The sequence below is a fragment of the Amblyraja radiata genome, chromosome X (genome assembly GCF_010909765.2).
Source record: "Amblyraja radiata isolate CabotCenter1 chromosome X, sAmbRad1.1.pri, whole genome shotgun sequence".
Classification (NCBI taxonomy): domain Eukaryota; kingdom Metazoa; phylum Chordata; class Chondrichthyes; order Rajiformes; family Rajidae; genus Amblyraja; species Amblyraja radiata.
The window spans coordinates 10,569,504-10,596,239 of record NC_045999.1 but is presented as its reverse complement, the minus strand read 5'-3'; the positions used below and the strand labels follow the sequence as shown (position 1 = coordinate 10,596,239).

Sequence of the window (26,736 nt, the reverse complement as noted above, 5' to 3'; positions counted from 1 at the left end):
GTCTACATCAGCAAAACCAAAATCTTCCTGTGTGCAAATTGATTGTTATGTCTGCCTAGCAGTGACTGCATTTTACAAAATTATTCTCTGCTTACAAAGTATTTTGGGCCATCTTGAAATGTGAAAAATACTGCAGAGGCAGATTGTTTTTTTACATGTGTGTCAGTTTAGTCTGTGCTAATATTGTACTGTTTCCAACACTTTTTGTGATGCATTGCCCTTCAGGCATGTATGGAGTGATATCCTGAGTGATTGTCCACTACACTACAATCAGACAGGGCAATGCAAAGCTGCATAAATGTCCTTAGTTAAAAGATGCAGTCGGGTAATGCAGAAAACCTGAAATGACTCCAAGGATTAATTTTGGGTCTTACCTGTCTGTACCACAGTCCTGGATCCATTCCAGAATGCTTGCTTGACTCCAGACTTTGTTTTGTTTCACACAACTCCCTCCCAAGGTGACTCCCCTCAGTTAATTTCATCTTTAATCCTTCTGCCTGCTGTGACTGCATCTTGGAGGCATCATCTGCTTTGGCCATTATGCCATACTTTATGGAGTCCGCCGTGTCCTTGGGCTTGTTGGGCACAGGTTTTGCAAGGTCTGTCAAGCTGGGTGCTTTAGAGAGGGTGGCAGAGGCGGGAGCCTTCTGCTTCCACTCCTCCCGCTCCTTGATGGCGTGCTCTTGTTTCTTGTCGTGCTCGTTGCTGCTGTGCTTCCCGCGGTTCTGCTCGTGCCTCTGTTTGTGTTGCTCCTCGCACATTTTCTCGTACTGCTGCCTGTAGCCTGGGTTTGTGCTCATCATGTGACTGTGATAGCCCTGATCACTGTAGCCATACTGGGGCACGTAGGCATACTGACCGTAATACAGAGGCTGCATGTACATTTGGGAGCGCTGCTGTATCACTGAAGGATGGTGGCCCGCATTGCTCATATCTGTCTTCTTGTCCTCTGTGCTTTCCACTTTGACCCTCACCTCCATACCCTCCTCCTCCACCTCCTTCTTGATCTTGACCGAGTGACCCGCCGCCGCCGAGCCTCCGCTGGCACCTCCAGGACTCGAGTGGGCGTAGTTTGGAGAATAGTACGTGTCATAACCTTGGTAGTACGGGGAGTGGGTTTCTTTATTTATAGGTGGTTGAGTTCGTGAGGACGAGGAAGAGGAGGATGAGGAGGATGATGAGGAAAATAAAGCTTTCTTGGCATTTTCCTTGGCCATCTGGTCCGGGGAGGAGGTTTTGACTTTACTGCCATCTCCCTTCCCCTCTCCGTCCTCCCCTGCATCCGAGATGTCCGAGTAAGCTGGACTGTTGGTCTTGACCGAGGAGCTGTCGGCCCCATTCTGTGTCACCGCGTGCAAGGGTGTAATAGGCGTGACCAGGCCCGTGCCTTCCAGCCTGCTGGCCGTACCGATGGACGGACTGGGTGCGTTGTCGGTGAAGCTGTAGATTTTGTCCGCTTCGGCCTTGATACTGGCTAGGCGACTTTCGTGCGATTCCGACGATCCGTTTAATAGCCCCTCTGCTTTAGCCGCGGAGTCCGCAGCGGGATCTCGGAAAGGGCTCTTGCCATCTTCCGGCTTTGCCCCCACTTTGCCCAGAGGTTTGGGGCTCGCAGCCTCTTTGGCATCCTTCTTCTTCTTCTCCTTTTTCTTCTTCTCCTTCAAGGGCGTGAGTGCTGGGTTCACCGTCGACGGTTCCCCCATGATGGTGGGCTTGGGCTGAATGGGTTTGAGTGGCGGGCTCTTGGACATTGCTTGAACAACGGTGGTAGCCAAACCAGGGGCAGAGCCCGGGCCCGAGGCAGTAAAAGCGGCAGTGGAGAAACTGTACATTTGTGCTGGTGTCATGGCGGGGACAATGGGCCTGGCAGACTTGGTTTTGACTGGAAGCTTTTCTGATTTTGAACCACTCGATTTCTTGGCTTTGTCTTTTTCCAAGGCAGATTTCTTCTCAGTGGAGTCGTCGCCATCGTTTCCTGTGTCGTCACTCGGGCTGGCAACCGGAAGCCCTTCCTCTGAACAATCGACATTATACAACCCACCAGACTCCGCATCGGCCTCTGAAGTGAGTTTCTTTTTACTGGAGTTCTTCCCAGTCCCAAGCTTCACGGCAGAGGAAGGGCTGTGGGCCTCCATGCTGCCTTCTCTCCTGCCCTTTGGTGTGACAGACCGTGCTGGGGACATGTAGCCCTTCGACTGACAGAAGGTATGGGAGCTGGAGGAACCATTGCAGCTGCTGGAGTCCTGACTCAGTGACGGATGCTGGGTGCACTCCTCACCATCAGAGTTCTTCTCCTCACTGTCAATGTCACCCTCAATCTTACCGTCACTGTCTGTATGTGCGTGGGCCTGGTGGTAGCGCAGGCCATTGATGTGTTTGTATTTCTTGTTGCAGTTGGGGTGGGGACAGTCAATGAGGACGGGGGACGGACAGTTATGCTCAGGCACGGACGCCTCGGGCTTCACCACCATGACGGGGGTTGGCGTTGCTGCCCCGCGCGAATTTGAACGCATCCTTTTCCCTCCCTTTGAGTCCTCGGAACTTGAGGTTAAGTCCAAATCGGGAGCAGGCTTGTTCTTCCGCTTGTTGCCCGCTGAAGGACTTGCCTTGACGTCTTCCACTGGGTTTGTGGGGGTGCGACTGTCTGAAGAGTTCTGGCTGCCCCGACGCCCCTTGCTGCTGGAACACGCCCGAGTCTTGGTAATGACCTTGGTGTCTGGAACCACGACAGCCTCAATCACTGGAGCACTTGTGCTGGGCCGCACTCGCTTCCCCCGCCCGCGATTGTTCCCTCTCATCTCAAGGTCACTTGTTGGCGATTCACAAAACCTGAAAAACGCAAACAAAAGTCATCGACTGCGCCGACATGAACAAGGCAATACTCCACGAGGTTTATCATTGAATTTTATAGATAATCGAGTACCTAGAATAGGACACCATCCATGAAATCCAAGGCACACAGCAAAGAAGATATTGCATGTCCAAAAGAGATTCCTGAGGATTAAGGACATGGGGACTGGTGTGCACTGTATAGTTATGGAGACTGGACAGAAATGATCAGCAGTTGCTATTCCCAATGTAACTTACAGATGTCAGCCATGACCCACTGAGAAAATAATTAATGAACCACTTGCCAAGTAGTAACACTGAGGAATAGATTAACACATACTTTTTATATTTTAACAATTTTCTCATCGATAAACTGATACTTCCACCCATTCACCAATTGTGCTGGTCAACTTGTGACACAAGGGATTGCATACAAATCATACTATCCAGTTCCATGTTTCAACTGCGCTGCCCAGGGCTGCACGATATTGTTGTGAGTTGTGAAAGGAGGCCAGACCATCACAAAGAGAAGTTTCCATCCCCCCCCCCCCCCCCCCCCCCACCCCCCCCATATCAGCCTATACATCACACTGCCTCAGGAAAGCAGCAAACATAATCAAGGATCACTCACACCCTTGTCGTTCTCTCTTCTCCCCACACAGGACTTCCCTGTTTTTTTTCTTAGACTCTTGAACGGAAATCTCACATATTATGGCGAGATAATTTCCCGATCCTGCAATTTACCTTGTTGCAGACCGTGCACTTGTTGTTGTCACACTATAGTCTGCACTATTTTATTTTGTGCACCACATGACAGACTAGGGTAGTGTGATTTGCCAGGATAGCAGGCAATACAAAGCTTTTCACTGTATCGCAGCACACGTGACAAGAATAAAGCAATACCAGAATTTTGACCAAAAACAGACTGCCAGTGGAACAGCGGGCCAGGTAGCATCTGTAGAGGGAAATGGACAGACGCCCCCACATCTTCTCAATTTCAGAATACCACCCCCACCCTACTCATCTACCCACCTGCTCACCCCCCACCCATCCCCATGCACACCTTTCTTTCCACTCTCACAGCCCCCGTCACCTACCCACTTGCCCCCCACTCACCCCAGACCTGCTCATCACCCATCCCTCCTTACTCCAGGTCCCCCATTTCCTGGCCATCCCCCTCCCTCCTTCCTTCTACCCACCGTCCCTTTCTCTACTTCGACATCTTATTCCCCACTTGTCTCTCTCATCAGCTGTGCCCGCAAGGCACTGCCTCACAATAATGCTGGAGAGTTCAAAGCATCGGAACGAAGGACCATTGAAGCTGCCTCATGTCCTGTCACTCTCTGCTATTGTGCACTGGTGTCATGTTTTTGTGCTAACTTAAACTCTTCAATGTCAAAATAGTTTCAAAGTTCACTACCCCCACGGTGGCTGAAACTAACTGCAAGCTTAAAAGAGAACTAAAAGAATTGAAGATTGAACTAAGCTTCTTAAAAGATCAAGCATATTAACATTCTTATGCCCATTGCAGTAGTCTGGTTTCCCACCCTGACATAATGTTTAGGTAAACTATTTATTCACTGTCTACTATTAAATTAAAATGCCTTATTTCAAGGATAGGCACAAAGTGCTGGAGTAACTCAGCGGGTCAGGCAACATCTCTGGAGAACATGGATAGATGACGTTTTGGGTCGGGACCTGAAGAAGAGACCTCCTTCAGGTCCTAATCCGAAACGTCACCTCTCCATGCTCTCCAGAAATGCTGCCTGACCGGCTGAGTTACTCCAGCACTTTGTGTCTATCTTTGGTATAAACCAGCAAGTGCAGTTCTTTGTTTCTACATTTTGCCTTATTTCAGGCATGAATTTTGGAGTCTGATTTGTAGTTGTTTAATTCAAACTGTGGATAGATCAACAAAACGCCAACCCTAAACGCAGTGAGATTGGTGGGCTGTATGTGCAGATCACCAAAATGTCAAGAGAGTCAAGACAGTCAAGAGTGTTTATATGTACCGACAAAGGAACAAAATTCTTATTTTCAGCAGCTTAACAGGCCCTATAAATACAGACAATATATAATAATTTTTGTAATATTCAATTAATAACCGTAATTCTAGTGCAGAACCCCCCCACCCCGAAAGTCCTTTATGCACCCAAAGACAGCCCATAGAAGTCAATGGAGAAACAAGGAACTACGGGTTCTGGTTTACAAAAAAAGACAAAGTGCAGGAGTAACTCAGCAGATCAGGCAGCTTTCCTTGAAAAAAACTGGACAGGTGATGTTTCGGGTCAGGATCCTTCTTCAGTCGGAAGTTCATAGTTGCTGAGGTCAGTGTTCAAGTTAGTTGCGCATTCATGGGCAGGTACAAAAAATAATTAATAGTCCAATGGAATCCTGCCCTTTATGTCTAGACTTCTGTGGGATGAAGTTTAAATTATGCTTCAGCGATACAAAATCCTCCAAAGCCAAAGCCTGGAGTACTAGATTCAGTTTTGTTCAATGTCAGAGGTGAAATTACCAGGAAGGGGAGAAACTAGGGCTGCAGATGCCAGAATTAGACAGAAAGTTTCAAGCAGCGATAGAGCTGCTGCCTTACAGCGCTAGGGACCCGGCTTCCATCCTGATTATGGCTGCTGTCTGTATGGAGTTTGTACCTGACCGCGTGGGCTTTCCCCGGGTGCTCCAGCTTACTCCCACACTCCAAAAACGTGCAGGTTTGTAGGTTAATTTGGCTTCTGTAAAAAACTGTAAATTGTTCCCTAGTGTGTAGGATAGTGTTAGTGTACGGGAATCGCTGGTCGGCGCGGAATCAGTGGATTGAAGGACCTGTTTCCGCGCTGTATCTCTACACTAAACTAGTGTGGGGGGGGGGGGGGGGGGGGGGGGCTGGGTGGATGGAAGCTGTTCAATTTAGCCAATCATTGGGTATTTAGGACCAGAGAATGTAACAAGCAACTAGTGCAAGATCGTTTGGAAACGTTTGTAAGAGCCTTTGCTTCTGTAAAACCAAAATTGATGTTAGGGCAATTATGAATTGAAAACATTAAAATGATAAAGCCTTGCTAACCAAAGTTACCAAAGAAAATACAGGTGCTGTCCAGGTTATGAAACAAACAAGTGTTTGGGAGTTGGTGGGATGCATTTGCCAAGCGCTGTAGGGCTTCAGGCACTGTCTGCCGGGTGGGACTGGGGCAGCTTCATGTGTCTTCTCTCTCTCCACCACCCCTGATCCCATCATCAAGTTCAACAATTTGGTTCAAACCAAGAAATTCTCAGGAGTGGAAGCCTGTGGTAACCGGGGGACTGTCCGTAAAGGTGAATGTTTATTGTTAGGTCCGAGATCAGCTTTCATCTTGTTGAATGAAAGTTGAGGCTCGTGCTTAACAGCCTCTTTCACAAAGTGACCAATTCCTACAGTGTGCAGGATAATGAAGGCAAACTAATTACTTAACAAGGAACATTTGGATGTAATGGGGAGAAGACTTCATGACGATTAAACCAGAGCAGATTTTTTAATCCACATCTATCCTGTTATTTGAACAGAGTATAAATGGGTCCAAGGACTGGTGCCTGTTCTGTACATTGAATGATAGCAATACAGCTCTCCTTTGCTCACCTTGGTGGTGCCCAGTCATGTCTTGTGCAGTCCAAAAGTGTTCCCACATAAGTCTTGTTCCGCCAGGTCACATTAACCACCAGGACACCTGACAGAGGGGGAGAAATAAGTAGACATTGAAATATTCAAACCACTGAACAACCTCTGCATTCATTCATAAGCTACCCCAAGCAAATCCTGTGATAATGTGGGCACACTGCATTTCATCCGAGTTAATCCTGTAGGATCCAAAATGAAGGTGAATCAGGCAGTTGAATGATTTCCTTGCAAATACTCCAACACCAAATCCTGCATGCTGCAGTGTTTAAGAACCCAATGACCTGCACACCTGGAGAAATGCATCTCATCAAGATGCTGGGGCAGCAGGGCAAAGGCTGCGGACGCCAACAGGATCAACAAACCCATCAAGAAGGCTGGCTCCGTCCTGGGGGCGGAGTTGGATTCATGGGAGGTGATCTTGGAGGGGGAGATAGAAACATAGAAACATAGAAAATAGGTGCAGGAGTAGGCCATTCGGCCCTTCGAGCCTGCACCGCCATTCAATATGATCATGGTTGATCATCCAACTCAGTATCCTGTACCTGCCTTCTCTCCATACCCCCTGATCCCTTTAGCCACAAGGGCCACATCTAACTCCCTCTTAAATATAGCCAATGAACTGGCCTCAACTACCTTCTGTGGCAGAGAATTCCAGAGATTTACCACTCTCTGTGTGAAAAATGTTTTCCTCATCTCGGTTCTAAAAGATTTCCCCCTTATCCTTAAACTGTGACCCCTTTTTCTGGACTTCCCCAACATCGGGAACAATCTTCCTGCATCTAGCATGTCCAACCCCTTAAGAATTTTGTAAGTTTCTATAAGATCCCCCCTCAATCTTCTAAATTCTAGCGAGTACAAGCCGAGTCTATCCAGTCTTTCTTCATATGAAAGTCCTGACATCCCAGGAATCAGTCTGGTGAACCTTCTCTGTACTCCCTCTATGGCAAGAATGTCTTTCCACAGATTAGGAGACCAAAACTGTACGCAATACTCCAGGTGTGGTCTCACCAAGACCCAGTACAACTGCAGTAGAACCTCCCTGCTCCTATACTCAAATCCTTTTGCTATGATATTTCTCAAACTGCGGAGCATCCTGGACAATACAGCTCACACCCTCCATGACCCACTGGCCAACCTGAGAAGCACCTTCAGCAACAGACTGGTTCCACCAAGATACATGACGCAACACCACAGGAGATCTTTCTTCCCTGTGGCTATCAAACTTTACAACTCTTCCCCCTTTTGTCGTGGGGTAGACTGAGACTGACTCACCCCCCACCCCCCCGTATGGTTTTGCATCTTGAAGGTACCTCACTATCAGCAAGTACAGTTAACCAGCTGATCACTAGGTTAAATATTTAACAGGGAAACAGCTGATACAAAGGAGAGTGCACGGACTCTTGTAGATTGCCACAGTCAGAGGAAACTGGTTAAAGAGGTCACTTATGGAACACAAGTCTGAAGCCAAAGATGACTACGTTGTCAAGAGTAGCAATTGGCAGCTCTCCAGGGACAGACTGGACTCACTGCCAATGTGGGTAAACAAAGGAGGCATTAACTGATGAACAGTGGCACAATGCTGCCACTGTTATATCGAGTTCCTTTGTGAAACCCTTTTTACAAGAGGACATGTCAAATTTCTGTTTCTAAATGTGAAACGCATGGAACTTGAGCTGCACTGTAACCGAACCATGCAGTGTCAGCGGCTTCACACGGAACAGGTGCATGCCTCACCTGCAAAGGTGCCAGCCCTTGCACACAAGCTCTTGAAACGTGGCAGCTATCCAACTAATAAAGCAGTGGACAGAATATCTCTGAGTGGTGGCTTTGTTATTGCAATAATCTACACCTGACTCTTGCAGAGCAGAATATAGATAATGTAATTAAACATAGATTTGGTCAGGTCACCCTATAGCTCAACTCATTCTGCTCTGGAGCACACCAGATCCTATAGCACAGGTGACTATGCTGTGTCTTTGTGACAGCGACCAAATGTGTCCCATATTCCTGCAAAATTGTCCATTTCAGGTTTATGTACACTTCCAAAGGTAGACACAAAGTGCTGGAGTAATTCAGCGGGTCAGGCAGCATCTCTGGAGAAAACGGACGGTGACATTTCAGCTCGGGACCCTCCTTCAGACTGAAAGACCGAGAGGTAAAAAAAAGGCCAGAACAAAGCAGGGCTGGGAACAGATGATCAAGGAATAGTGGAGCCCACAATGGCCCATTGTTGGCTGGGGAAGAGGTGATAACAAAGGGATACAAGATGTGAACGGCGGAGCTAGTAGGACGACTAGGCAGGGGTGGGGGAGGGGGTGGGGGAGGGGGGGGGGGTGTAGAGAATGCAGGGATACTAAAAATGAGAGAAATCAATGTTCATACTGTTGGATTGGAAGTTATCACAAATGGTCTTAGAATCCAAAGGTCTGAAATCCATTCATCTTCTATAATATATTTTATATCTGTGTGGCACACAATGACACGTCTGATGCTCAAGCCCTTGAGAAACACATGAATCAAGGTGCCAAGTGATTGTTTTCCATTCATTGGCGAGCAGTACACACCACACAGATATTAAATATTTTTGATCATTGCAGAGATTTCTGATTGTTCTGGAGACTGATCACAGAGATGAATCAGCAGCAGGGACTGTGTCCATGTGAATGGTTATAGAGTTCACAGTAACTTATAAACAGTCAATTTACAATGAGAATCAGTAAACCAGGTTAGACATCTTGCATGGCTCATAAAAAGGTACAGCAGACTCATTCCAAGCGAACAGGAAATGCCAATGTCTCAGCCAGCATCCTCAGTACTTCAACGAGGCTGCAGGGGGCATACAAAGTCTAGTCAAAGTAACACGATCAGATGAACACTCCAGCTTGCTCTTTCCCTCAGGGACAAAAGCCGAAATAGGACACATCGTGTCTCTTCCTGCTCCCTGCCAACGTTGACAGTTTAAAAAGCCTTGTGCAAGGCCCCCTTCCCCCAGCCACTCGCAATTCTCATCTCCCCTCTCAATACGCACAGTCTCAACCTCTGGTCGTCTTGCACAATCCTTGACAAACTCCTGACTTTAATACACAAGATAAATGCTTAACTTTGTCAATGATGGCAGCTGAATCAGCGTGGATTTAAGATCCATATCTCTTGGCTAGTTTGCGGAGGCTGAAATCTCACCATAAATTCCCACATCTTTAGACAGCATGGTATCTCTCTGCGTCATGGTTTTTATTATAACCTTGTTAAGCAAAATGCTAAATGCTGGAAGAACTCAGCGAGTCAGGCAGCATCTGTGCAAGGAATGGATAGATGACATTTCAGGTCAGGACCCTTCTTCAGAGCACAAAGTTAATGTTTTGTCAGGAAATAAAGGTTGACATGAAATACACCATGTCTGCCTGCGTACTTGGAGGGCTTCAGTCATAGGGGAGAACCAGTGGATGTGGTGTATCTGGACTTCCAGAAGGCTTTCGACAAGGTCCCACATAAGAGATTAGTATACAAACTTAAAGCACATGGCATTGGGGGTTCAGTATTGATGTGGATAGAGAACTGGCTGGCAAACAGGAAGCAAAGAGTAGGAGTAAACGGGTCCTTTTCACAATGGCAGGCAGTGACTAGTGGGGTACCGCAAGGCTCAGTGCTGGGACCCCAACTATTTACAATATATATTAATGATCTAGATGAGGGAATTGAAGGCAATATCTCCAAGTTTGCGGATGACACTAAGCTGGGGGGCAGTGTTAGCTGTGAGGAGGATGCTAGGAGACTGCAAGGTGACTTGGATAGGCTGGGTGAGTGGGCAAATGTTTGGCAGATGCAGTATAATGTGGATAAATGTGAGGTTATCCATTTTGGTGGCAAAAACAGGAAAGCAGACTATTATCTAAATGGTGGCCGATTAGGAAAAGGGGAGATGCAGCGAGACCTGGGTGTCATGGTACACCAGTCATTGATAGTAGGCATGCAGGTGCAGCAGGCAGTGAAGAAAGCGAATGGTATGTTAGCTTTCATAGCAAAAGGATTTGAGTATAGGAGCAGGGAGGTTCTACTGCAGTTGTACAGGGTCTTGGTGAGACCACACCTGGAGTATTGCGTACAGTTTTGGTCTCCAAATCTGAGGAAGGACATTATTGCCATAGAGGGAATGCAGCGAAGGTTCACCAGACTGATTCCTGGGATGTCAGGACTGTCTTATGAAGAAAGACTGGATACACTTGGTTTATACTCTCTAGAATTTAGGAGATTGAGAGGGGTCTCTTATAGAAACTTACAAAATTCTTAAGGGGTTGGACAGGCTAGATGCAGGAAGATTGTTCCCGATGTTGGGTAAGTCCAGGACAAGGGGTCACAGCTTAAGGATAAGGGGGAAATCCTTTAAAACCGAGATGAGAAAAACTTTTTTCACACAGAGAGTGGTGAATCTCTGGAACTCTCTGCCACAGAGGGTAGTTGAGGCCAGTTCATTGGCTATATTTAAGAGGGAGTTAGATGTGGCCCTTGTGGCTAAGGGAATCAGAGGGTATGGAGAGAAGGCAGATACTGAGTTGGATGATCAGCCATGATCATATTGAATGGCGGTGCAGGCTCGAAGGGCTGAATGGCCTACTCCTGCACCTAATTTCTATGTTTCTATGTCATGTATAGAGCAGGACAGATCTCTATCAAATTAGAAGAAACCAGAGCAGGCCATAGTCCTTACACTCGCTTGTACTCGCTAGAATTTAGAAGATCGAGGGGGGATCTTATAGAAACTTACAAAATTCTTAAGGGGTTGGACAGGCTAGATGCAGGAAGATTGTTCCCGATGTTGGGGAAGTCCAGGACAAGGGGTCACAGTTTAAGGATAAAGGGGAAATCCTTTAGGACCGAGATGAGAAAAACATTGTGTGTGGTGTGGTGTGGGTGGTGGGCTGTGTGTGTGTGTGTGTGTGTGTGTGTGTGTGTGTGTGTGTGTGTGGCTGTGTGTGTGTGGCTGTGTGTGTGTGTGTGTGTGTGTGTGTGTGTGTGTGTGTGTGTGTGTGTGTGTGTGTGTGTGTGTGTGTGTGTGTGTGTGTGTGTGTGTGTGTGTGTGTGTGTGTGTGTGTGTAAGAGAGGAATTTCAGGATAAAGCCTGGCGAGGAAAGGTGATAGGGATGTTGATTGGCTGATAATTTAACACAAAACAGAGATGAAAGGACAAAGTCTCTCATGTCTGTGTATTAGAATCACCGTGTCAGGCCATGATGCAATCAGTCAGCAGACTTTCTACAATACAACGGTAGAAGTTGTTAAGAGTATTCAGAGATGTGCCACATCTGCTCACTCTACTAAGGCACTGGCATGCCTTCGTTGTCATTACACCCTGTCTTGGGCCCAGGACAAGTCATCTAAGATGTTAATGCCCAGGAATTTGAAGCCTCTAACTACTTCTTGTGGGAACCACTGATTACAGAAGCGAGAGGAAGATGATGTCCTTGAATACTCCAGCCAGTTGATCCGCACAGTTCCTTAGCACTGGCCAGGTATGCCATCTGGCTGGACAATTTGCATGGATATGGCCTCTTGAAGATCAGTCATGTCGGTCTCTGAGACAGAGGTCGCAGGATCCACAGGGGCTGTGGGGACTGAGGTAATGTGCCACAGTTCCCTCTTTCAAATCGTTCACAAAAGCTATTAAGCTCATCTGGAACTGAAGTGCAATTGCAACTCCTGCTACCCAGTTTTACCTTGTAAGAATTGTTAATGTGCATGCCCTACCCATAGCTGTCGAGCGCCCATTTGTGTCTCTTTGCGCTCCCGATGGCCTTCGAGAATTTGTAGCTGGACTTCTTGTACAATCCTGGATCGCCAGTCCTAAACACGACAGAGTGAGCCACCAACAGGGCGCTTGGTTCACCCAGGACTTCTAGTTGTGGGAGCCTCACAATGTTTTTGTGGATAGACATTCATTCATGCATTTCTTTATTAAGTCGGCAATGACTCTGGTGCATTTCTTGAGGTCTGCAGACAAATCCTTGAACACAGCTCCTCTGTCTCCCCATGAACAGCTCTGGCTAGTCTTCTTTCCACGTGCTGCACTCTCCAGTCTCTGCCTGCACGCAGGAAAAAGCAAGGCCAGGTGGTCAGATTTTCCAAAGTGCAGGTGGGAAATGAAGCAGTAGGCGTCCTGACGGTGGTGTTGTAGTGGTCAAATGTGTTCATTGTGAGTTCCCACTCGTGTGTAAATGAGTGTAAAATCTGGGAATGGGGTGGGGAGTTTGGTTGAGATGTTTGCAGAATAAAAATGGCTTGGGGAGGCTTGGTGTCAACTTAGCTGCTGGAGGGTTGACATGGACTCAGCGGGCCAAGGGGTCTGAATCCATGTTTTATTTAGAGATATACGGTGCAGAAATAGGCCCTTCAGCCCACGGAGTCCGCATCGACCAGTGATCCCTGCACATTAACACTTAACACTACCCTATGCACATTAGGGACAATTTTACATTGATACCAAGCCAATTAAACTACAAGCCTGTACGTCTTTGGAGTGTGGGTGGAAACTGAAGATCCTGGAGAAAACCCACGCAGGTCACGGGGAGAACATACAAACTCCGTACAGACAGCACCAGTAGTCAGTATCGAACTGAGTCTCTGGTGCTGTAAGACTCGCCACCTTGCCACCCCTTGCATCTCTCTATGACTGACTTCAATAGTCGCCTACAAAACTGGCAGCACACCAGGAAGCAGGCAGAGCACCAATCTGCCCAGCGTGATGGTCAGACACAGCCGGCACCTCAAGTTGTTCACTTTGGGAATGTTTGACATGACATCTGCACTCCTTCTGAAAGACAATTAATTGGTGCCATTTATGCTCGATTACATCACTGAAATTGGCTGTTGATCTGGACTGGATCCAGATGAACAAACCTTGGGAAAGTAGCACTCACCCACACAACAAATCTACTCCAGCAGTTCCTGCATTTCTCAGTGGATCTGACACACTTTTATTTCACTCCAGTGTGCAGCAAAATGCAAAACAACCTTTTGTGTCTGGCAACAAAAGACACATCTACACTTGCATGAAATATGAGAATAAAGTCAAACTTGAGAATGCAGTGAGCCTATTAAAATGGTAATATGGGTCCGTTCCCACAGCCAACTTCCGGTGCCCACTTTGCGGGGCGATATCTCAGCCCCCTGGCGGCCTTTGTGTTCTGGTACCGTTGGACTCTACTCAAAGGCCCGCGTCAGACCGTGGGGACGCCCGCCCCACATTTTCGTCAGATTTGACAAAATGGATAATACGGCAAGGCTCTGGGACCAATGGTGCTGGAAAGTCGGTAGTGGACGTATCCAACTAAGACAACTAGCAAAAAATATTGGAGAATAATCAGAACAGTGAAGAAGGAATAAGGAAGCCACATACTACCTCTTTAAAATAATTATCTAACTTCCTTGTTTATGCTGCCAATGGAAGTTGTTGGGGAGATTGATAGTGGCCATCGGCATGTGTTTTTAGTTTAGTTTAGTTTAGTTTAGAGATACAGAGCAGAAACAGGCCCCGTGGCCCACCGGGTCCGCGCCGACCAACGATCCCTGCACATTTTACATTTATCATGCCAATTAGCCTACAAACCTGTACATCTTTGGAGTGGGGAGGAAACCGAAGATCTTGGAGAAAACCCACGCAGGGCACGGGGTGAACGTACAAACTCCGTACAGACAGCAGCCGTCGTCAGTATAGAACCTGGGTCTCCGGCGCTGCATTCGCTGTAAGGCAGCAACTGTACTCCTGTGGCACTGTGACCGCCCTTTCATTGCTGTGAAACTACTTCCAGGGTAACCAAAACGTATATTCGATCGTTATTTTCCAAAATGCTGTCGCTTCCATAATGGAGAAATGATTGAACATAGAACACTGAATAGTACAGCACAGGAATAAGTCCTGTGGCCCTCAACATCTGTGCCGAACATGATGCCAAAATACTGTAAACTAATGTCATCAGTCTGCACGTGATCCACATGCCTCCTTCTGCATTTGCACACCATTTCTCCAAGTTAGGAACTTATATTCTGTCACAGTCTTCTATATCATATTCCTCGACTTATAGTGACCTCCATAATGTTTGTGATAAAGACCCATCATTTATTTATTTGCCTCTGTATGCCACACTTTAAGATTTTTAATTGAAAAAATCACATGTGTTTAATGTGCACATTGTCAGATTTTAATAATGGCCATTTTTATACATTTTGGTTTCACCATGTAAAAATTACAGCAGTGTTTATACGTAGTCCCCCCATTTCAGGGCACCATAATGTAGGTATGTTGCAAAGCCTACCTGAAGCGTCGCTGAATATCTGCCGCTGAGGTTGTGCGCGATTTTGGCGCCGTTTAGAGGGGGCGGGTTTAAAACGCGATTTTCTCTAAGCTGTTCCAATCGAAAATGTTCAGCCTAGTTAATTATTAACGAAAAATCGCTGATAGACCCTGTCGCAAAAGCTATTATTAGGTTTAAAGGCCTTGAATAATAGTTATAGTAGTTTAAAAATCAATCTTTAAACCCGCGACCGTCAGCAACCGCAGGGTCTCATAAAGAAAATAGCAGAAGGTAGGTTGTATATTTTTACATTCAAAAGGGCTTCTAAAGATCCCTTTATACAAAGTTTAATATTGCGAGTAGCTCAATTTGGGCCCATTATATCCCGCAGTATTTTTCTCGGCATTTGGGGCACAAATCTACCGCAATGTGAACGTTCTAAACCAGCGCGTTCCACAGGTACCCACTGGAAAGCTGATTTAAATGGGCATTTATTTACAGCAATTGAACACTGAATTCCTTCCATTTGGCCTATAAATTAATGTAAATGAGATTTAAAAATCATGTTTTATTGTGAATTATTTGTGAATATTATTTGGACATTTAGGCTATTTAAAAATGTTAATCATTTATTAAGAAATGGATAGATGTTTAGATCTAGTAATTGAAGTCTGAAATTAGCTACAATTAGGTAACTAACTAATTATATGCTTTAATTTCAGGTCATCCAAGTAAGATTATTTTATATTTGTTTCAGAATGCTTCAATCTATGATAACTGAAAATTTCATTCAGTTCTCTTAATTTTTAAGAAAGTTATGGGCTTTTGACTGTTCACGATCACAACTTTTTTGTTATGTCCATAGAAAATCAATAGGGAACAAGATGCTCATTTCCGAGTATGAAAATGGCCATAACTTTTTAAATACTTGAGATATGAAAGTGAATTAGATGTCAAATTAAACTTATTTTTATGCTTTATCTGATGGGATAAATTACAGACTTGATTTTTAAAATCTCAAAATTTTGTAACATTGCTACATAATGTTTAAGACACAGCAATATCATGTAAATGAAAGTAGTCATGTTTAGTATTGTGTTGCATATCCTTTGCATGCAATGACTGCTTGAAGTCTGCGATTCATGGACATCACCAGTTGCTGCTGTCTTCTCTGGTGATACTCTGCCCGTGAGCGGACGTGGCGCTGACAGACGAGAAGCCGAAGCAAAGAAGTGGAAGCCAAATAACCAAATGGAAACGAAGCCAAAACGCCAACTAACCGAAAGGCTGCGTCGCCTAAAAGCAAACTTACCGAATGGCCACTCTGCCGAAACACCATCTACCCGAAAGGCGGCATCGCCTACAAGCCAAATGACCGTCTGCCGCTCAACAGAAAAGTCAAATAACGGACATGATGTTGCTGGGGGGCGGGACTTGTCAGACCCCCGCGTCCATCACATCACTGTGGAGGGATGAACATTGTCCCACACCTCCGCTCCACGCAACCCACAGCCCGTCACAGTGCGGCCGCACGGGGGAGACGAGGCGGAGAGTGGCCGTGGGAGAGTGGGGGCTGTCCCGAGGGATGCGCACCTTGGTGCTTGGGTTCAGATTGCCCACCTTTATTTAGGCCTCCCACCCTTTCAGTTAGTTGGCGTTTCAGCTTGGTACGCTTTCGGTTATTTGCCGTTTCAGCCTCGTTTCCATTTGGTTATTTGGCTTCCACTTCTTTGCTTCTGCTTCTCGTCCGTCGGCGCCACGTCCGGGTACCGCTCTGCCAGGCCGGTATTGCAGCCATCTTTAGCTTATGCTTGTTTTGGGGGCTAGTCCTCTTCAGTTTTCTCTTCAGCATATAAAAGGCATGCTCAATGGGGTTCAGATCGGGTGATTGACTTGACCACTCAAGAGTTGACCATTTTTAGCTTTGAAAAACTCCTTTGTTGCTTTAGCAGCATGTTTGGGATCATTGTCTTGCTGGAGAATGAACCGCCGGCCAATGAGTTTTGAGGCATTTGTTTGAACTTGAGCAGATAGGATGTGTCTTTACACTTCAGAATTCATTATGTTACTACCATCAGCAGTTGCATCATCAATGAAGATCAGTGAGCCAGTACCTTCAGCAGCCATACATGCCCAGGCCATAACACCCCCACCACCGTGTTTCACAGATGAGGTGGTATGCTTTGGATCTAGGGCAGTTCCTTCTCTCCTCCATACTTTGCTCTTGCCATCACTCTAATATATAAGTTAATCTTCATCTCATCTGTCCACAAGACCTTTTTCCAGAACTGTGCTTGCTGTTTTAAGTACTTCTTGGCAAACTGTAACCTGGCCATCCTATTTTTGTGGCTAACCAGTGGTTTGCATCTTGCAATGTAGCCTCAGTATTTCTGTTTATGAAGTCTTCTGCGGACAGTGGTCATTGATAAATCCACACCCGACTCCTGAAGAGTGTTTCTGATCTGTCGGACAGGTGTTTGGGGATTTTTCTTTATTATAGAGAGGATTCTTCTGTCATCAGCTGTGGAGGTCTTCCTTGGCCCGCCAGTCCCTTTGCGATTAGTAAGCTCACCAGTGCTCTCTTTCTTCTTAATGCTGTTCCAAACAGTTGATTTTTGGTAAGCCTAAGGTTTGGCTGATGTCTCTAAGTGTTATTCTTGTTTCTCACTCATAATGGCTTCTTTGACTTTCATTGGCACAACTTTGGTCCTCATGTTGATAAACAGCAATAAAAGTTTCCAAAGCCGATGGAAATACTGGAGGAAAGACTAGGTGCTGAGAGCTCTCTTATACCTGCATGAAGGAGGCAATTAAACACACCTGAGCAATTACAAACACCTGTGAAGCCATGTGTCCCAATCATTATGGTGCTCTGAAATGGGGGGACTATGTATAAACACTGCTGTAATTTCTACACGGTGAAACCAAAATGTATAAAAATGGCCTTTATTAAAATCTGACAATATGCACTTTAACCACATGTGATTTTTTTCTGTTACAAATCTCAAATTGTGGAGTACAGAGATAAATAAATAAATGATGGGTCTTTGTCCCAAATATTATCGAGGGCACTGTACCCACAAAATGTCGATTTTTTTTTTGTTTCCAAATCCAAATGTTCACACTGATAGTGACCAGAAATGATCCCAGTGTCTAGTTTCCTCATCTTGTGTCAGTCTGACAAACTATCCTTTATTTTCTGTCGATATTGATACACCCGAGAAAAAAACGTTACATCACAGGAGGTGGCCATTTGGCCTATTGAGATTGTACTAGTTCTTTGCCCAGTAATGCAGTTTTATTCCCCAAAGTCCGGCCAGTTACTTTCCCTCAAGTAGGAGTTGCAAATTTCAACCAGTCTTGGTAATTTATACAAGTTATTGGGGTTCCAATAAGTTGGTGATCTCTGTCACTGTAGATGAGCAAACATCTTTGTGACAACTCGTGGATAAGGTACCCCAGGGTACGCAAGGCATAAGGGTGCATCCACTGTAAATGAAACGCACCACAACTAACTATGAACTGCTGCTGTTTGGAGAACAAGAGGCAAAGAAATGCTTTGGCATTATGGATGTAGCTGATGCTGCCCAACTGAAGGGCATCATGGAATTTGTAGTTCCTTGGTCACTCATCACCTTTCCCTTCCACAACTCACATAGACCACTGTACATAGGGGTGATGAGGAGGAAATATCAGCGGAAGACATGATTCCATCTGTAGATGCACTGATGTCTGAGGAGCTCAGCTTCATTTGTTACAACCCAAGACCTGTAAATGCTGACCTCATGTTGCAACGGTGCACAGGGCTGCAACGTTGGATGCGTGCTGCATCCTGAGGGGACTCTGCATCAGCCAGAGTTCCAGAGCATGTATTTGTCCGAGTGTGGACATGTTAGTGCAGGTACACACAAAATGCTGGAGTAACTCTGCGGGACAAGCAGCATCTCTGGAGAGAAGGAAGGGGTGACGTTTTGGGTCGACTTGTGAGCGTACACACACACACTCTGTAATCCAATCCATGCTGAGGTAATGTGTGTCTAATTGAAAAGGAATGTTAGCTAGCAATCTGCGCAACAAATTCACTTTTCATTAGGAATGAGAAGTATCAGGGTTTCCTGAAACCCAACCTCTCCCCCCCCTCCCCCCAAGCATTTACTCAGAGCGGCTTGGCTGGCTGCCAGGGGTCACACTGGAGTAGTTTACCAGCCGTTCAGTGTTTGAACAGAACCAGCACTTAAAGAGCAGATTACTTCCCTTTCCTTGCCTGCAGATACTGTAAGTCCCAGCCTCCCTGCTCACGGCCTGGTTTACCTCCCAAGGCACCGCGGCTTACAATTTCATGAACCCTCTTGTAACAATAGTGACTTAACAGTGAACTTGTGCACCATTTATGAAACAAATCAGTGCATACCAATTTCCAAAATAATTTGCTTGTAAGAATATCCAGAAGAATTCTGCCATTCATCAGCAGTATAATATTCAGAAAAACTGCCATTCATATTATATAACACAATATTTAATTTATAATAGTTCTTGGCGTACACACACTCTCTCTCTATGGATGCTGCTTAACATGCTGAGTATCTTCAGTTTTCCAGCACCCAGTGAATTTTTTTCTTCTGCCAACCATAAACACACCTTTATGCAACGTACTTAGTGCGAGATCATAGACTGTTGAAACTTTGATAGGTATCGTTCTCTGATTCCACTTGCAGAGGGCTGCACTATGTCTCACTAACATGTCATCAGAGTCATACAGCATGGAAACAGGCCCTTCAGCCGAGCAAACATGCCCCATTCTACAATAGTCCCACCTGCCCGAGTTTTCCCCAGATACCTCCAAACCTATCCAAACCATAAATCTGTCCAAATGTTTTTTAAACGTAATACCTGCCTCAACTACCTCCTCTGGCAGCTCATCCCATATACCTTTTTGTAAAAAAGTTGCCCCTCAGCTTTATATCCATTTAAAATTCTCCATTTAATCTCCACCACCCACCTTAAATCTATGTCTTCTGGTTGTTGATTCCCCCACTCTAGGTAAAAGACATTTACCTTATCTATTCTTCTTATAATCGAGGACAAGTCACATCCCAGTTATTTCCCTCTTCTCCCATCTCCCATCGGGCAATAGGTACAAAGTGGTGAAAACGCACACCTCCAGATTCAACGACAGTTTCTTCCCCGCTGCTGTCAGGCAATTGAACCATCCCATCAACAGTTAGAGAGTGGTCCTGAGCTGCCATCTACCTCATTGGAGACCTTCGGACTATCTTTAATCATACTTTACTGGACTTTCTCTTGCACTAAATGTCATTCCCTTTATCATGTATCTGTACTGTGGACGGCTCAATTGTAATCTTGTATAGTCTTTCCGCACACAACAAAAAGCTTTACGCTGTACCTTGGTACATGTGACAATAAACTAAACTTATGATCTTATACATGTCTATAAGATCACCCCTCATCCTCCTGTGCTCCAAGGAACAAAGTCATAGCCTGCTCAATCTCTCCCTAAAGCCCAGGCCCTCGAGTCCTGGCAACATCCTCGTAAAGAACAAAACCGCAGTTGCCCGTCCCCAGCCCTTTCACTCGCGCAGGATGAAACTCCAAGAATGGGGTTTTCCCAAAACTCCATCAGTCCTGCAGAAAGTGTAGAAACAGAGGCTGGGGCCACAGAGCGAGATGCCATGGTCTCAGCAACAAACCAGGTGCTCATTCCACACACACATTTAGTATTCTGGTGAAACTCCTGTGAGCAAAATTGACTTGAGCAAATGGTGTCAATTTCAGCATCAGTGTGATCCAAGGGATTCCCAGCCAACTTTTTTCTTCTTTCGATAAAACTGTTGACATTTTGAAATATGCTGCTTCAAATTACCCTTTTAATGGTTTTGCAATAGATTCAGTTCCATTGAAAGAACAATAATATTTCTGCCTTTTATTTTTCTACCAGCTGCTCTCTCCTCAGCTCGGGCCAACTCCATCCAGATTTTCCAAAAGTGTGGACACCTTACAAAGGCCCTCACCCTCTGGTACTTCAGCAGTGGCTCCTCTTCATGCGTGAGCAAGCACCAGCCAGTTGCCCGACTGTTGGTACAAGCACAAACCTGTCCTCACCCTACATCCCACATGCATGTGTACACAATAGCAGCGTAAGGGAAGGTGGGGTGGGAAAGAGAGGAACGCTGGTCAACATTCCCTCCCTGGACGAGAGTTTCATGCACATTATTCTCTCATAAAGCCACAATGGCTAGGATAGAATCATCTCATTTAACATACAGCAAATTGAAGCATAGATTTTCCAAACTAAGCTGTGAGCTGGAAGATGAGGACGGGTGATATCAAAGAACGTACAGGCAAAATATACAGAAAATGAAAGTCAACAATATCATTATAAATAGCAGCAAAATCTTGCACAGGTGTATAATGTTTGAAAGCTTTCGAAGGCACAGACTGGAGTTTGACTTCCCTAATAATTCACTTAGACACACCCAGTGATGGAGAGGGTACAGTTTTAGATTCAGGGCTTGTTTGATCTGGTTAACAAAGCCTCAATATATTATGCAGCAGATCCACTTTAAAAGGTGCTCAGATCGATTTCACAACACATGAGGCTTTCAAACGGCACAAGTTTAAGCAGTGGCTCATTAATCATTTGGCATGTGGTGTGTGGTCCTCTGTCCTGCAGGCACCACTCAAAACCTGCCACACTACCTCCCCAACCAGGCTCAGAAATGTGCAAGATTTACAATCTTTTACATGTCCTGCCACAATAAGTAAACTCAAGCCAAGTTCAGACACTGCCTGCACGCCCTGAAAGTTGCATGGATGAGGTTCATACAGATAGATAGCCCAGAGGTAAAATACTAGCCCTGATCTAACTAATGGCAGGTGAGGCCTATATTTAAAAGACATTTGGACAGGTATATGGATAAGCCTATCCGTGTTCTCCAGAGATGCTGCCTGACTCGCTGTTACTCCAGTGTATTGCCTGTATAGGTATATGGATAAGCCTATCCGTGTTCTCCAGAGATGCTGCCTGACTTGCTGTTACTCCAGTGTATTGAATATCTTATTCTTGCACATCATGATAAAATCAAATTAACCAAAAACATACAGGAATATTACCACTTAATATGCTATGCCGAGCACTATTTACAGTACAAAGGTTTTACTTTCAAGATCTACAGCCCATAAAGTTAAAGATCTAGAAAAGAGTGACCAAAAAAAATAAAACATCTATTTACACTGTTGGCACAGTAAGTTTATTAATTTGTAACAGCCAGGAAGGATCAAGCTTTAAGCCCTAGACTAGATGTGCCAGTTGAAGTCGTCACTTTATTTGTTTTCTCCCTTTCCCAGTCCTGAAAAGATGTTTTTGAACAAAAAGCATTAACCGTTTCCCTTTCCGCAGATGCTGCCTGACCCGCTGCGTGCTTCCAGCATTCCCCGTTTTGGTTTCAGATATACAGCATTTGCAGTGTTTTTGACTTGCAGTCACACTGGGTCAAGGTGGGTCTCAAGAACATTAGTGGTAAACCCTGCTGTAGTTTTTCTTGTGAAGCATGAAGGAAGAGAGAGTCACCCTGTCAAGCTGGCCAAGGACTGAGCTGTTAAATATCTAGCTGTTCACTGGCATGTTGGTCAAGGAGCAGAAACACCTCGGGGGGTCCCAGCAGAGAGATAAAAGACGCTAGGGGAAGGGAGGAATGCATCCGGGCGATCGATCATAAAGTGGAGGGCAGTTCAGGGAAGGAATGTAAATAACGAGTGAGAACAGCAAGCAGATAAATCAACCGGAATGACATTCCCAAAATTCCAGACTAACACCTTCCTTTGTTCCACTCTCCCACGGAAGGCAGGGAGTTTCTGCGGCAGAAACGACCCGACACCGGCCACTCCAGTAATCGGATTCATGTCTGAACGAAGGAGAAGAATAAAGGGTGGAATGTGAGGGTGCAGTCAGCCTTCAGGCTGCTTCGACACAAAGCCATGTCTGTGCAGGGATGGGAAGCCAGCCACAATCTGCTCAGCTCTAACAAAACTCTGCTCTGGCAGGCTGTGTTAGCACTGCGTGGCCCCAGCTCAATTGCCCTGCTTCCTCATAAATGTTTCATTACCACGCATGCTAGGAATGAACTCATTCCTCTTGCAGAGGTGGCAAGCCCTTGCAACAACACCCTCAGCAGCAGCAGCTTAGCACAGCACAGAGCAGCCTGCCTGGGCTGCTGCCGTACAAGGTTTCTAACAGACAAGTGAAACGGCCCCTTGGCAGGCCTTCAACTTGCAGCTGACTGCATCAGGGAAATTTACAGCTCGATCAGAGCCCTGGCCTCCCATCACTGCCAGCACAAAGCAGCTGACGGGGCAGGCAGTCACACGGAGACCCGTACCAACGGCACTTTTCCACTCCACGGAGCTGGCATCAAAGACGGGCACAGACCCCCTGCCAGCTCCACTGTGGACCTGCTTTGTGACACAAAATCTGCTCACCCCACTGCCATGCCCCGCAGAGCTGCAGCTTTTATATCAGTGCAAATTCCAGGTGGATGATATTGCTCAAGTTAAATATGTTTGCAATCCAGAGACTTAGCAAACAGTAGTGAATCAGACAGTTCACTTGAAGGTTAATATTACAAAGGCCTACATCCAGCAGCTGTCAAACAGACTGGTGGGGGGGGGGGGGGGGAAGGCATTAACAACATGCTTTTGTGGATATCCCAATGCATGTCAGAGTCAATAAAGTACTGTGGAAATCTAGTTACTGTTGTAACATGGGGAAGGGCAAGAATTATGTGGGCCTACTTAATACTACCTGAATAGGTTCAGTGAAGGCAGCTTTACAAAGTACTCTGGGACATCTACCATACAAACAAAAAAATTGCACATAGAGTGAGAATACAATTGTGGTCGGGTAGAGAGGTCTTGACTGAATAATTACAGTCAACTGCGCTTGGTAACCACACTGTTATAAATGACTGACATTAAACAGTAAAACGCTGCAAATCCTCAGCAAACAGACTGCACTGAAAGTTCACAGATGTAAAATGCTGGGCAAAAGATTCAATGAGAACGTGGGGAGAAAAATATGTACTTAAAAAAGAGATCAGCTATATAATCTGGAGTCAGTGCCTGTAAGGATGGTACAAACAAAATCAATTAGCTCTTTCAAATGGGAACTGGGTGAATGCGGGAGAGAGTAATTTGCAGGGCAGTGGGGAGAGAGCAACAACATATGGCCGACCGAGCCACATCTGGCCCAGCAGATGTTTCTTCCTGATCTCTCCTGGAATTGCCTTATTGCCTTCATCATGACAAGAGCCAGATAGATGGATGTCTCCACAGGTGAAATGTTTGTTAATAGGGCGTTCACACTGATCCAGTAATGGTGGTGGAGAAGTGATTAAGTATCGGGCTAGAATCCAGAGACCTGAACCAACAAATTGGAACAGAATTCCTAACCACACTGCCGCCTATTCAAGTGTGAGAAAGAACTGCAGATGCTGGATAGAATCGAAGGTGGACACAAAATGCTGAGGTAACTCAGCGGGTGAGGCAGCATCTATGGAGAGAAGGAATGGGTGACGTTTCGGGTCGAGACCCAAAACGTGTTCTCCATTGATGTTGTCTGACCTGCTGAGTTACTCCATCACTTTGTGTCTTTTTTCCCAAACCCCACACGGTAGCTTTGGAATTTAAACTCAGTTAATAATCTGGAAGTATAAAATCTGGTGATTACTAATTTTCATTTACAAAACTATTGGATTGTAGTACAATAGAGACTGGCACGGTGGTGCAGCGGTAGAGTTGCTGCCTTACAGCGCCAGAGACTCAGGTACGATCCCGACTACCAGCGCTATCTGTACGGAGTTTGTATGTTCTCCCCGTGATCTGAGTGGGTTTTCCCTGGGATCTCTGGTGTCCTCCCACATTCCAAAGACGTACAGGTTTGAAGGTTAATTGGCTTGGTAACATTGTAAATTGTCCCTAGTTTGTGTAGGATAGTGTTAATGTGCGGGGATCGCTGGTCGGTGTGGACAGTGGGCGAAAGGGCCTGTTTCCGTGCTGTATCTCTAAACTAAACTATACCGTTTGACTCCTCCCATTTCCTCCAAATACAAGGTGTAGCTATGGGCACGCGCATGGGCCCTAGTTATGCCTGCCTCTTTGTAGGGTACGTCGAACAATCTTTATTCGAGGCGAACCAGGGCCCTATCCCTAAATTCTACCTCCGCTACATCGACAACTGCATTGGTGCTACCTCCTGCACCCACACACAACTCACTGACTTCATCCATTGCACCACTAACTTCCATCTGACACTCAAATACACCTGGACCATTTCCGACATCTCCCTACCATTTCTAGACCTCACTTTCTCCATCGCAGGTGATAGACTACTGACCGACATCCACTATAAACCCACTGATTCCCATGGCTATCTGGACTTCACTTCTTCCCACCCTGCTTCCTGTAAGGACTCCATCCCCTACTCCCAATTCCTCCGTCTATGCCGCATCTGCACCCAGGATGAGGTGTTCCACACCAGGGCATCGGAGATGTCCTCATTCTTCAGGGAACGGGGGTTAACCTCTTCTACTATAGATGAGGCTCTCACCAGGGTCTCTTCTATACCCTGTAACTCTGCTCTCACTCCCCATCCCCCCACTTGTAACAAGGTCAGAGTCCCCCTTGTCCTCATCTTCCACCCCACCAGTCGTCACGTACAACAAATAATCCTCCAACATTTTCGCCACCTCTAACGGGATCCCATCACTGGCCACATCTTCCCATCTCCTCCCCTGTTTGCTTTCCGCAGAGACCGCTCCCTCCGTAACTCCCTGGTCAATTCGTCCCTTCCCACCCAAACCACCCCCCCTCCTAGCACTTTCCCTTGCAACCGCAGGAAATGCTACACTTGTCACTTTACCTCCCCCTTGGCTCCATTCAAGGACCCAAGCAGTCGTTCCAGGTGCGGCAGAGGTTCACCTGTATCTCCTCCAACCTCATCTATTGCATCTGCTGCTCTAGATGTCAGCTGATCTACATCGGTGAGACCAAGCAAGCGTAGGCTTGGCGATCGTTTTGCCCAACAACCTACCTTATCTCCCGGTGGCTCAGCACTTCAACTCCCCCTCCCATTCCGAATCCGACCTTTCTGTCCTGAGCCTCCTCCATGGCCAGAGTGAGGACCACCGTAAATTGGAGGAGCAGCACCTCATATTTTCCTTATCTAATTTCAAGTAGTCCCTGCTTTCTCCTCCCCTTCTCAGCTCTCCCTCAGCCCACTGTCTCCACCTCTTCCTTTCTTCTGCCCCCCCACCCTCGCATCAGTCTGAAGAAGGGTCTCGACCCGAAACGTTGCCTATTTCCTTCGCTCCATAGATGCTGCCTCACCCGCTGAGTTTTTTCTCCAGCATTTTGGTCTCTACCATTACTGATGTCTTTTAGCATGAATATCTGGCACCCTTTGCCGATCTGATCTATATACAACTCTAAACCACCCATGTGGCTGTCCTTTATATGCCCTCTAGAATGACAAGCCACCCAAGTTTAACAGCAATTCAGGGTTGGCAATAAATCCTAGCCCCAGCAATTACTCCTAGATCTGAAAATTTTTAAAAAAGAACGTGGGGAAGTTGTCTGGTTTCAGTTAGATAAACTCCAGCAGCAGCACTTTGACAATTTAGTGATCTCCAAAACCACATAAAACTCACCAGATACAATTCAGTAAACATACTACCTTAAGGCTTACAGAGGGACAGATAATGTGTACAATATAGAGCGTACATTGACATTTTGAAAGCTCAGGTCTTTTCCAGTGCTTCAATAAGAAATTCATACAGATAATGGTAGAACTGCAGATGCTGGTTTACACCAAAGAAAGACACAAAATGCTGGAGTAACTCAGCGGGATGGGCAACATCTCTGGAGAGAAGGAATGGGTAACGTTTCGGGTCAAGA

The 26,736-nt window shown here is 46.0% G+C and overlaps 1 protein-coding gene across 4 annotated transcripts in view; it reads right to left on the bottom strand.

Annotated features, from left to right (window-relative positions):
* znf609 (zinc finger protein 609) overlaps window positions 1–26,736 on the bottom strand; it is a 201,922-nt gene that overhangs the window by 27,602 nt on the left and 147,584 nt on the right. For all 4 annotated transcript variants that reach the window (XM_033015018.1, XM_033015015.1, XM_033015017.1 and 1 more), the window contains exons 4-5: window positions 6,446–6,533; window positions 375–2,829 (exon numbers count right to left, since the gene is read on the bottom strand). In XM_033015018.1, coding sequence (XP_032870909.1) covers window positions 375–2,829; window positions 6,446–6,533 — 2,543 coding nt within the window. The remainder of the gene's footprint in view (window positions 1–374; window positions 2,830–6,445; window positions 6,534–26,736) is intronic.